The sequence below is a fragment of the Microtus pennsylvanicus genome, chromosome 16 (assembly GCF_037038515.1).
Source record: "Microtus pennsylvanicus isolate mMicPen1 chromosome 16, mMicPen1.hap1, whole genome shotgun sequence".
Taxonomy (NCBI): Eukaryota; Metazoa; Chordata; class Mammalia; order Rodentia; family Cricetidae; genus Microtus; species Microtus pennsylvanicus.
Window position 1 is genome coordinate 30,445,253 of NC_134594.1, and position 13,396 is coordinate 30,458,648.

Genomic DNA, 13,396 nt, shown 5'->3' on the forward strand with positions numbered 1-13,396 from the left:
TCCGTTGCTACCGTGTAGGTTTTCCCACTCCATTTTGTTTACACTGATGTGGGAACTGGAAGATGCCTTGTTTTCTCCCTGTGAGGAGGTGGTTGCTGTTGCCACATGCTGGGGATGGATATGAGCTCTTGGAGCCAACAAGCGTTGCTAGAGGAGAGGATGCTGGCCATGGGTAGGGTGTTAGGTGTGCTGACTGTTGACTGAGTTGCCTCTGGGGATGTAGGGGACAGGAAGAGCAAAGCGAAGGAAGTTCAGTTGCGGTACACCAGAGAAAGACACACGGAATAGTTTGCAGCATGAGTGACTTTAATTCTGGCATCCGTCATGGGGTGTTTGGTCTGGTGAAGATGATGGCATATCGAAGGGATGAGGTCTTCTTTTTAAAGGAAGGGGTAGATTAGAAGCAGCTTAAAATGCCTTGTGGTTAAACTGCTCAGGGCTCTGCTGTTTTCTCCCATCATTTCTCTGTACCACTTGAGGTTTTGAGGTTGGATATGCTCTTAAGACTCCCCTTATCATCCCAAAATACAGAAGAGAAAGAGTGGCCCTCTTCTCTTTGTGAGTAATTTCTGATGTAGTCACTGAGGTATTTAGACTACAAAAATAAGCCCTGTGAAACTCGTAGTTGACAGCTTGGTTTCTTATCTAGCCTGCCAGCTTACTTCCAGTTTGAATTCTTGAAGAGACCACATGCTAACTTCATTGACCTGGAAACAGGCTTCAGACTAGGATTGCTTCTACATTTTCAATGTTCCTTAGAGCTCATTTATCCCAAAGACATACCTATCTGTTTTTGCACAATAGAGCAAAGAAACTGAGGTGCATCCTTAGTTTATAAGGTGGTGTGTTAGCCTCACACATTCCTATATAAGCATGGAAAATGGGGTTTCCACACTGGCCATCTGGAAAGAGACATTGTGCCATAGGAAGAAAGGGTAGTATGAGGTGTTGGCACCTGCTACCATTTTGTTTCCTACCAGGCTTTCCTCCAGACGTTGAGTACCCATTGAGCCAAATCGGACAGCTATTTCATTGGGTATGTCATAAAGTTGACATTTTCTTGTATGAAGGGACTTTTCCTTATCAACTTCAGGGAATAATACCTTTTCTTTCTCCCGAAAAAGATAGAACAAATGCTAAATTCTTTCACTGTGTTGTTAGTTTTTAGATTCAGAGCTATTGTTATTGCACCTCCAATGTGCAAAACGAATCTCTTTACTTTAAAAATTGTTTTTGGTCATAGGTGTGGGCCCATGGAAATGTGTGTGCTCTGTCGTATTGCCAGTTGTACCCCCTGTTCTTCTGGTGGCACAGTTGTCTCATAGCCGGTGAGACACCCTTCACACTCTCACCCTCTGAGATGACATTAAGCATAAAGCAGTTACCTCCATGTTTCCAGGCATAGAAGGTTGCCCCCAGAATCACATTTTTAGTTTTCTTCCTCACATCTGCAATCAGTCATTATTCAAAGGAATTCTGCTTCTCTTTAAGGGGAAATGATACTTAGAAAGCAGCATCCTGACACTGTTGCTGGGAGTGGTGTCTAGGTCACCAGGTAGGTGGCTATACACAGTCCTTTGCACGCATGTGTATGATCATTACTTACAGTCTTCCTATTTCCAGTTAAACTTTTCCATTTCACTTAAAATTAAATTTTACTAATTTAATGAATTTTATGTTTCTATAATTTCTGTTACATGCTCTTTAATTGTTTTGTAGTTCTTTTTAACTTCAGAATATATTCTTTGTGACTTAAAATTGTTCTCATCCTTTAAAAAAAGTCACTTCTTAAAAAGAGTCACTACTAGTGGCTGCACTGCCGTGATCTCAGGTAGTAGTTTTTTCTTTTATTTTTACTCCTATGTGTGTGTATGTTGTGAGTGCAGGCGTGTGTGCAGCAGCATGTTTGTGAAAATCAGCACCCTTGTGGCACCAGTTATTTCCTTCCTCCTTTTCATGAGTTTTGGGGATCATATTTAGCTCACAAGGCTTGGGTGGTAAGTTCCTTAGCCCACTGAGCTCTGTTGCTCTTTCTTCTATTGGAAATATATGCGTTTTCCAGCTAGTCTTCATTTTGAGTTTCTTCTTTTAAGTTTCATATTTTGAACATGTGATACAATGACATTTTAATGCTTGCAACTATTAGCAAATATGCAGAAATTTGTTCATCTTCATTCATGTGTATTCTCTTTACCCACAGTCATTTCTTGCTAGCTGCAATCTTTGAATTTCTTATTTTTTCTTAAGGTTTGCAAATATATGAATCTTTTGCCTTTTAGTTCTACATGAAAGACAGTATATTACACACTCTTTAAGAACATGCCTCCCTTTGCCTGACATATCCTGGAAGTTACTTGATAATCTTATATCTTCTTAGGCTCCCATTATGTGGATTTACTCTAGTTATTGGGACAATGACTCTTTGATAGATGTCTGGGCTAGCTTTCTTTAATGCTGGAACTCATTATTCCCATAAGTAAATATGCATGTGGTACTTGTCAAAGTCTTCTTTTTTGATAATACAGCATAGGTTATTTTTAAACAATTCTTAAGTAAACATATACATTTTTTTACCTTTTATTAAACCAAAAAGCAAATTTGTATCTTAAAAAGATGGGTATCTTGCACATGAACAATCATTTGTGACATTAAAAATTAAATCCCTCCCCAAAGCCACAGACTACCTAATGAAAACTCTAGTCTCAGGCTTGGAAACTCTTCTTTCAAATAGTTTGTCAGGAGAGTTCAAGAGACTCTCAAAACAATATAGGACATTGCTATTGTCCTTAGTTGCTTCCTAAAACTTTAGGATAAGACCCTGTTGCTTAAGACACCACACACTTTGTACGAAGAACTTTGAAGGGTTTAGCTGGGACTGTTGAGAAGGCCTCCTCCCCCAAGACTGGCTTCCACAGTCTCCAAAGGAACTTTATTTATATATCTGATCCTCAGACTCCTTTATTTATATATCTTTATTTATATATCTGATCCTCAGACTCCTTTGCTCACAATTCTGTGGTGGTCAAAGGGGGTACTGACAAGTCGGCCTGAGTTGCTGGTTAAGACTCTTGGAAACCCATTTATGTTTCACCAGTGCCCTCTGGTGGTCATTCTGAAAGCACTCACATTTGGGGACCTCTGGCTTCTGGAGTCTCCTCTGCTTTCCTTTATTGGCATAGCCAGTCACGTGGCATGCCTGCTTCTGCCCCTGAAACTCATTTGTGCCTTCCTTCCAGTGTGACAGGATGCCACCTTTCAAATCCTCTCCCAAGTCCCATGGTCGTACTAGACTGTTCCTCCCATGGCTGCTGGCTCCCTTGTGTCTCCACGTCTCCCAGGACCTCAGGTGGTTTCTTTCTTAGTTCTCTTCGCAGCTCCACATCCCAGCGGAACTTCCAGTCTGCAGTAGAAAATGTTTGTCGCTTAATACTGACGACTTTTATTTTTAGCCATTTATTGTTTATTTTGTTCTAGGATATAGTCTTGATTTTACAGTGGCAGTAGTTTGTATAATATGCAATGTCTTTGGACAGTAAAGCCAGTTAAATAACAACACCGGAAAATCATGTATGCAGACAAAAGTAGATGATTATTTAATAATTTATATACTTTTGTGGCACCTATGAGTTCTCTACTGTTGAGTCAATCCTGAACAGAGGAAAACATTTAAGGAGTTATCATCATCATCATCATCATCATCATCATCATCATCATCATCATCATCATCATCATCATCTCTGTATATGCTACATGTGTGGGGTTGCCTGTGGAGGGCCCTCCATCACTCTCTGCTCTCTTTTATCCCCTCTCCATCCAGAAGGACATGTTTACAGATTGTTCAGACCAGGCAGCTGGTCTGGTTACAAGAGTCTCCGCAGCTTGTTTTCCTCAAGCCGTTGTAGTTCTGCTCCTCGAGTAAAATGGTTCTCAGCCTGTGGGTCCTGATGCCTTTGGGGACCAAAGGACACAGGGGTCACCTAAGACCAGAAAATACAGACAGGTATTTACTTGCACGTAGGCCAACATGATAGAAGAGGGCATCAGATACCATTATAGGTGGTTGTGAGCCAGACAGGTATTTATATTCCAATTTATAACAAAAAAATATAGTTATCAAGTAGCAGTGAAACTAGTTTTATGGTTGGGTGTCACTACAACATGAAGAACTGTATTAAAGGGTCACGGCGTTAAGAAGGTTGAGAACCACTGCTCTAGGCTTCAAGGGACTCTTACCTTTTATTGCTTACTCTGGCAGGGAGGCCCTAGTAGTCAGGTTCAGGGACTTCTGGATTAAGTAGCTTCCCTGTAGTATGGAATGTTTCAAACTTGGAAGAAATCGTTATGCAACACCATCAACCACATTTTAGAACATTTTCTTATATCTAAATGCCGCATATTCTGTTGCTTCACCAGTCTGCTTTGTATGTATGTATGTGTGTGTGTAATATATATATATGTGTGTGTGTGTGTGTGTGTGTGTGTGTGTGTGTGTGTGTATGTGTGTGTATATAGAACATCGTAAGTCATGTAATATGTGCTTCTACCAAACTGGCTTTTTCACTTATTATTTTCAAAGTTCTTCCATACCATAGCGTGTCTCAAAAGCATGGCGTTCCCCTTATATATCAGTGTTACTTCATTGCAGGCATGCACACAGTTCGTCCACTCATCAACTGATGGATGCTCTGATTTACCTTTTGTCTGGTGTGGGTCTTGCTGCGCTCCAGGAGCATCTGCAGAAAGTCTTTGTGTACATAGCGTTTTTATCTCTGGGGTATATAGCTGACTGTAAAGTAGTTGGGTTACGTTGTGTTTCCATGTTTACTTTTGAAGAACTGCCAAACTTCTCTTTATTCTTCTATATCACATTCTAGTCTGCGGTGCTCTAGGAGCCCACCTTTTCCACATCTCCACAGTGCTTGTCCCTGTGCGTTGGGTATAGTCATCCTTGTGATTTTGCTTTGTATTTTTCATAATAGCTTCTGATGCTGAAGCGTTCCTTTTGGCCATTTGTTGATCTTTATTGGCGAGGTGTGTGTTCCAGTCTTCTGCAACCTAAACTTAAAATTAGGTTGTCTTCAGATTATTGAGCTGTAATAATTCTTTATGTGTTCCAGAGCCAAGTCCTTTCTCAGGGACACAATTTTCCCGGTGTCTCTTAGTTGGTTGTCTTTTCCCTCTGCTGATGGTATTCATCAAAAAAGCATCTAGTGTGAAATAGGATCACGGTGGAAGAGCTCTCGGTGATCTTACAGCGTGTTAGGAGATGGATGTGCAGCTTCTGCGTGCCAAAGCTGATGGTTTGCTCATTTAGTCAGCTCCAAGGTCTGGCTGATTAACCCCCTGATGACTTGATTAACCCCACCAAGGAGGCTCCTTCGTTCCTGTATATGTTTGTGTTTAAAAACAAAACAAAAAGTGCTCAGAATCTCTTTCATTCATTTCACATAGTTCCCAGCTGCTTTTGTAAAAGGAAAGACGGTGGCCAGGAAACTGGGCTGTCACGGAATGGAAAGGTATTTATGCACACGTTTACATGTAAGTTTCTTCAAAGAGAAGGCAACACACTTGTGCTGGGAATACTGGCTGCTCTTCCAGTGGACCCAGGTTTAATGTGCAGCATCCACGTGCAGCTCACCGCCATCTTTAACTCCAATGCTGAGGGGATCTGATGCCCTCTTCTGGCTTCCATGGGCACCAGGCATGTGTATGGTACACAGGCATATCACACATACACACACACACACACACCCTAAATTATAGTGTCTGCATGCATCTTTTAAAGCTTCTAGTAAGAACTGATGCTTCTAGTAAGTACAATATTAAAACATTTAGTCTTTTTTACTGTATTGGTGTTAAACCACTGTAGGTATGCAGTGATGGGGTTCTTTTAAGTTCCTACTAAGAACTGAAAGGCAGAATCAGTGGGTAGGGACTTGATATCTATTTTGGGAGGACTTTATGATGTATTGGTTGACATTTAATTGATGGAAATGAAGCACATTGAGGTGATTACCCTCAGAGAAGGATGAGTCATCCATACTAGGCTGGTATGGGGACGCTAGAGAAATGTATGTGATGTTTCAGCTGGTCCCAGAAACTTCTGCTCATGCTTATGGTGAGCAGAGAAGGCATTTTAGATGAGGACCATCCTCCGAGCAGGGCAGCTTCAGCTAACAGAGTCAGATGAGTGCCAGCAGGTAAGCCTCCGAGATGGGTTTAGTTCTCACGCCAGAAGCTCGATCTTCATTCACTAAAGATTGTGGATTCATTGAGTGCCTTTGAGCCATGAAAGCGACCCTGTCTGCTCCCATAAGTAATGTTCCAGCCATTATGTTATCGGCTGGCTGTTAACTTAGCTGGAGGGAGGGGGCAAGTCTGCTCTCGGAAGCAGCACACGCTGTCCACCGGCAGCCAGTGTCCACCGGTTCCGTTCCACAGCCATCCTTTGCACTTGCTGACCAGTTCCTATTCTGTACCCGCTGTGATAGTGACTCATCTGTACAGTCATTGAGCTGTTTATTATCAATCTTTATTTTGCAGACAAGGACATTGAGACTTAGCCAAGGTTCAATCAATTGCTGCAGATTTTACAACCGGTGAATGGTAGAGCTGGGGTTTGGATTGTAGGCTTGTTGTGTTTGTCTCCCAGCATATCCTTCTGATGCCAATAAGTCTCTGCTAATATCACACCACCAGGAACATTCAGGCCTCTTTGCCTTTGGCATGCTGTATTTGCTGCCAGGATGGTTGTTTTTATAGCTAGATTTTTCTTTGGCTGCCAACCAGCCCCCAGATAAAGACATGGAGACTTATTATTAATTATGAATGCTCGGTCCTAGCTTAGGCTTGTCCCTCTAGCTCTTTTAACTTAATTTAACCTGTTTCTATTCATCTATGTTTTGCTTCAGGGCTTTTAACCTTTCTTTGATTTTTTTATGACCTACGTTGTTGTTTCCTCTATTTCTGTCTCATCATGGGTGCTGGGAATCAGCCTTCAGTCTTCTTCAAGAGTAGGTGGTACTCTCAGTTACTGGGCCATATTCTCCATCCTATCTGTTTTTGAGGGAGGGGGCTGGAGAGTAGGGTTTTGAGACAGGGTTTCTCTATGTAACACCCCTGGCTACTTAAGTACTCGCTTTGTGGACCAGGCTAGCCTCAAACTCACAGAGAAGCACCTGCCTCTGCCTCCCGAGTGCTGGGGTTAAAGGTGTGCATCGCCACCGCCCGCCTTCTCTTTCAATTTTTAATGAGAGTTTTCTGTGCATCCTAGTTTTTAATCGTGTGCCGTTTCCCACAGATCCTGAGATCAGCTGTTTCGTATCATAATTAAATGTCTGATGTTAATGTGCCCAAAGGGATGATGCATTTATTCATTCCTAAAAGGGGTTCAGATCTCAGGGTAGTGTGTTTGGCAATTAAAGAAAAGATATGCATGTGTTTATAAAATAAAGATTCGTTTTAAAAAATTGTGGTTTTCTCTACCATTTTCGGCCATATTCCCATTTCACTGAATATGGAGCCTGACTGGTAGCCAGCAAGGCCTGAGGAGTCTACCATGACATCTACCCCCATGCCCCTCAGAGCTGGGAGTCTAGACATGTGCAGGTCTGGCTTTTACCTGAGTGCTGGGAATTTTAACTTACAAGGGCAATTCCGATAAGCAAGTGCTATATGCACTGAGCCATATTTTCAGCTCAGTGTATCCATAGATAGGTTTTGACTGCAGATTAAACCATCCAGGGATGGAAAATATTTGAAATAAATTACATCTAAACTGGACATGTATAGACTTTTGTGCTTATCAGCTATCTACACAATAAGTACTTGTGTAAGCTTTACGTTTTATTTTATGTTATAAATTTAGAAAAGATGTATGAAGATATGTTACAGTTTTATGCAAATAACATTTCCATACGTATGCGTGTCCATGTGTGTATGTACATGGGTGCATGTCAATGCAGGTACACATATTTGTGTGTGCAAGCATGTGAAGGTGCAAGGCTGATATTGGGTATCTTTTGCTTTCTTGGTTGAGTACAGCTCACTGGTCATAACTAGTCTTCTTGCTCTGTGGGTCCTATATGTCTGCCTCCATTACACCTGACATTTAATGGGTCCGGAGGACCTAAACTCTGTCCTCACCTTAGGTTGGTAAGTGTTACACTGGCTGAGCCATCTGCCCAGTCCATGCGGTTTTGCATAAGGACCTTGGGCACCTGCAGATTTTGGTATCTGTGGTGGAACTGCTGATACCACATCCCTGTGATTATGTGGACAACACTGTATTTCTTTAATCAAACAGTGATTAGTGAGATATTATGGGTTTTCTTATGCATCCGTATCTTATTACACGGTTTCCATAGCAAACTTGTACTTCTATATTTTAAAGAAAATGATAATAATGCCTGAGACAAAGTAGGTGTGTGCAGATCTGTGTTATTTTTAGTTTTGACTGAAATGTACCGTGGGCATGCCCACAGTGCCATACTCGAGAGCCTGTTACTCTCAAGGCTTGCTGCACAAAGCCCAGAGTCGGTGTCAGTGTTTCTGGTTTTGCTTGGTAGAGGTAACCTCACTCTGTCTCAGCAGATGGTTAGTGTTTTGATTGAACAAGCTTCGTGAGACCATGAGTCCATGTCACAAGGGGACAAGAAAATGAAGACATTCATAGTTGAATGTTTTTAGTTCCGGTTGATCAGTTTTAGCAATGAGTAAACTCGGAGCAGAATACACCTTTGCACTGGTTCATCATGGGAATTTAACAGCTGTGTGCACTTCAATCCTATTGCTTTATGTTGTTATCATTATTTTTTTTGATACAGGTTTCTTGTAGCCCAGGCTGGCCTTAAGCCTACTCTGTATGCGAGAGTGACCTCCAAATCGCTTGCATCCATTTCCAATGTATGTTGGAATATATGTTGGCATTTAGGCTTTCATTACCACACCAGACTGGATTTTAGTTTACAAGACATAGTTGGAGCAGGTTATTTAAACTAACACTCAGCAGTGGTGGTCTCTGGTTGCATTTGACAAATAGAGCTAACATTCTTGGTTACTGTTGGACAATTGATTTTCACTCCTCATTTCTGAGAGAGCGGGAGAAGGAACAATGGGGAGACATTGAAGTTGTTTCCTTTAGATGGCTTCTTAGAGAATGCTGTTTTCCTAACTTCTAGGAGAAATTTGGCTGCAAGCTTGCAGTTAATACATTTTTGCCCACAGAATGGGCTAAAGTTAGTATCATATCCTTTCTGGTTGCCAGAGGCAACACGGTTTAATTTGTGCCCCAGTAGTAGTCATCTTAAAAAATAATTTTAGTGATTTTTTGTTTTGTGTGTGTGTGAGTATGTGTCTGTGTTGGGGGACAGAAATATTGGATTGCCCCCATACATAGGTCACAGGCTCGCCTCAGCATAGGCGTCATTAAGGACGTCTGCGAGAGCCCAGAATAAAGGATAGAAAATGTTTATTTGGGGAAACCTCACAATATGGATAGAGAACTGTGGTCCTCTGCTCTGTGGGTGCTGGAAGCTGCAAACAGAACTCCGACCACCCCCCTAGAGAGCGAGCATGCTTCCCGTCTGCGCTTTTCAGTCCACACTTAGTATCTCAGACCATGCCCTAGTGGGCCGGTGCCCAAAAGGCTGAAAGAATACTGACCACACTTCCCTCTTTTGTCTAAATAAGAAGGTTCTTAACCTAATAAAAAACCTGTATACAATAAGAACAAATATCAAGTTTGTCCAGGAGAAAGGGGAAAAACATACACAAGAACTATAACCAGCATGAGTAACATCAAGCAAGAACACATGCTACATGTCCTGTCTAATGTAATGAACAAATGACAGAGATTATTTCAACATCTGTCTTTCCTATCCTGAGAAGTAAAGTCTTATATTAAAAATGAATTAGTTAAGTTATGAGAGGAAAGTAGCTATAACCAACTAGTCCTCAACCCTATCAAAGACCTGAAAAGGAAATTAATATTACCTGAGAATAAGCAGGAAATGCAAGCAAGTGATTTCCAAAAGGTGCAAGAAATGACAGATATAGCTGGCTACCTGAACAATCACCCAAAGTCTCTTTTGCAGAATTGAGGCTACCGACTTTGGCTAAGGTCTAGAGTATCTGACAGACCATTTTCAGAAGCAGGAAAATTTGAAAGACTGTCTTGGCATGGTTCAGCAGTTTTTTGTTTGTTTGTTTGTTTTTAGCTGTATCTTGCTTGTCCAGTTTGGACAGTGTGCATATTGTCAGTAGTCAAGGAAAGGGCAGTCCTTTGCCCAAAGGCCAGTTTTTCCAAGAAGACAAAATCCAAGTGGAGTGTCTTCAGTGTCCAGTATTTTCTAAGGAATAGACCAGTGCTTCCAGGAGCAATCATGTCTCACATCAACAGAATCCTGAGTTATTTAAATGCCATATTCTGCAGTTCTTTGAAGTATATGAAGATTACATATCTATCTGTGTGGTATATTGATGGAGGAAGGTCATTGGTTAAAAAATAAAGAAACTGCCTTGGCCCATTTTATTGGTTAGAACATAGGTGGGTGGAGTAAACAGAACAGAATGCTGGGAGAAAGAAGATGAATCAAGGAGTCGCCATGATTCCTGGTAAGCCAGCTCGTGGGCTACACAGATTATAAGAAATGGGCTAGTCCAGGTGTGAGAGCTAGCCGAGAAAAGGCTAGATATAATGGGCCAAGCGGTGTTTAAAAGAATATAGTTTCCGTGTAATTATTTCGGGCATAAGCTAGAGCGAGCCATGCGGGCGGCCGGGTGCTGGGGACGCAGCCCACTGCTCCTATTTCAACAGTATATATCTGTGTGCATGTAGAGAACCTGACTTACATAGGTAAACATATGAGAAGCATGTGTAACTGTTAACCTGTAGTTCTTAATGCCTGTATAGATTAAAGACTAAAGTTTCACATTATAAAAAAAATAAAAAAAATCTGTAAACAGATGTACAGTAATGAGGACAGTGACCTCGAAATGTAACAGTGTATATAAATATCTTGATCCTAGGTAGGAATGCATAGTGCAAAATGATAAAAAATACCCACAACTTGCATCAACATACAAAATATCTTAAGCAGAGGTAGAAACATGTATACATACAATATGACAAAATAGCTTTAAATATTGTAAACAGAAATAGGAGCATACTCAGTATAACAAATATTATTTGTATTTATATCAATATACAAATTATCTTAGGAACACAAAGGTAATTTTACATATATATCAATATATAAGAATCTATGCCGGATGGTGGTGGTGGTGGGCACATGCCTTTAATCCCAAGCACTGGGGAGGCAGAGGCAGTTGGATCTCTGTGAGTTCGAGGCCAGCCTGGTCTATAAGAGCTAGTTCCAGGACAGACTCCAAAGCCCCACAGAAACACTGTCTCGAGAAACAAAAACAAAATCCAAATCCATACCAGTGTAAATTGTCTATAACTAATAGTTCACAAGTAGATACACTGAGCTACCTATTACCCCACAACACCTCAGTTTTTGGTTCGCCTTCCACCTTGGCTGAGGGGAAGGTTTCGTTGTTTGCTATTAGGCTGAGCTGCTTCCGTCGGGCTCCCTGGCCCACACGTTTTCAGGGATTCTCCCGTTCTGTCTCTGCCTCCCATCTTACCATAGGAGCACTGACATTACAGACATGTGCTGTCTGCCTGGATAGAGTGAAGTTCTTGGGATTCAGACTCAGCTCCTCACTCTAGGAAAGGCAGGACTATACCCCCTGAACCATCTCCTCAACCCCTTACCCCCCTTTTCTGCCGCGTCTTCATTTCTTAGCTTTTAGTGCTGCTCACTCAACCTAAGTGAGTTCTGGCCTATCAGTGCTGGTTAAAGGAAGCAAAGCCACTAAGGCGTAGATGGTCAGACCAGGGTCAGCCATTCCTGTGTCTGTACACACCCTGGGGGTGCGTAGGTTGGGAAGCTCATGGTCTAGCCTGTGGATGTCAGAACAGTAGAAGACAGAAATCCAGTGCACGTGTGTTTGAAAGTTGACGTGGAGTGGGAAAAAAAAATCACACACACACCCTACGAGCTACAATGGGAGAGGTTTGGTGTTCTTGAGTTTTGGGTTGAGATTTCTTACAAGCACTCTTCTCTGCTATTCTGTTTCCTGATGACCCTTTAGTGGTTTGTGATACTATCTGTTGTTTATCACAGCTGATGAAATTCACGTTCAGAAGTCTTTTAGGGTCACGGTAGCACAAGAGGAGGATGGCTTAGTCCTGAGATCTGGCCAGGCTCTGTCTGGGCATGCTCTCTTGAGTAATGGCTGCACGTGCAAAAGTCATTTTTATGTAACAAATGTTAGACTTCAATGTATGTCCTCAGGGTAATCAGGGGAGGGGAGGTAAAACTCTCACAGCTGTATCTATAATCAGAACTCTGTTTCCCCCTCTCAATACAGAGTGGACGCAAATATCTACCAGGTACCTTAGAGAGCAGCTGGTCAAGATCTCTGACTTTTACCACATGGCCTCCAGTACAGGTGACGGTCCTGTCCCCGTGCCACCAGAGGTGGAGCAAGCCATGAGGCAGTGGGAGTACAACGAGAAGCTGGCATTTCACATGTTCCAGGTAACCTGACGGAGGCATGCAAGGAAAGCACACCTTCCACATGCAGTCATACGCTGCTCAGCAGCAGGGATACATTCTGAGGGTTGGGTTGCTAGGTGCTCTTATCGTCCTGCAAAATCACAGAGTACACTTATGTATAAACGCAGATGATAGAGCCTGCTACATACTTATACTATACGACACAGTATGTACCTGTTACATGTGGTCTTTGGTTGACCAAAACATGCTGACAGATATTTATAGTTGTATTATCTGGGCTAAGTAATGGATCTTTATATGAACTGATGCGTTCACAGAAAGAAGTTTAACATTCATTTGTATGTAAATGAAAAATTTTGAGGCAAGTTCTTGAATGGCCTTGAACTCACCTATGTAGATGTAGTTGATTTTCTCTGCCTCCCTGGGGTTACAGGCATGCACGACAGTGCCAGGCACATGTCTTACAGTACATTCAGGGGAACCTGTGTGCTCTATGATGACAGTTTGTTACACAAATTTATCTTCAGCTGTCAGTGATATCAGGTATTTTAGTGCCACTAATTACTTTGTAATTGTGCGGCTAAGCACAACCCTCTTAAACTCTTTATTTTGAAAATTAGATATATTTATTTATTGAGAAACTCCTTTGTGCTGATGCTTTCTGTCTCATAACAGATCTCCCCTGACACTGGATGTTTTCATGCGAAGGTTTCTTCATTTAGCTGAGTTGTATCTTGAAATGAAAATTTAAGCGGTGAATTAAGGGAAACCAGGAACTCTGAGGTCCTCACCCAATCTGTTATAATTCT

At 41.8% G+C, this 13,396-nt stretch overlaps 1 protein-coding gene across 11 annotated transcripts in view; it reads left to right on the forward strand.

Moving 5' to 3' along the window:
* Window positions 1-13,396, forward strand: part of Med12l (mediator complex subunit 12L) — a 305,880-nt gene that overhangs the window by 42,934 nt on the left and 249,550 nt on the right. For all 11 annotated transcript variants that reach the window (XR_012908055.1, XR_012908056.1, XR_012908058.1 and 8 more), the window contains one exon: window positions 12,439-12,608. Coding sequence is in view for 7 of the 11 variants with exons in the window: in XM_075950608.1 (XP_075806723.1) it covers window positions 12,439-12,608 (170 nt within the window). In the remaining 4 variants the exon portion in view is untranslated. The remainder of the gene's footprint in view (window positions 1-12,438; window positions 12,609-13,396) is intronic.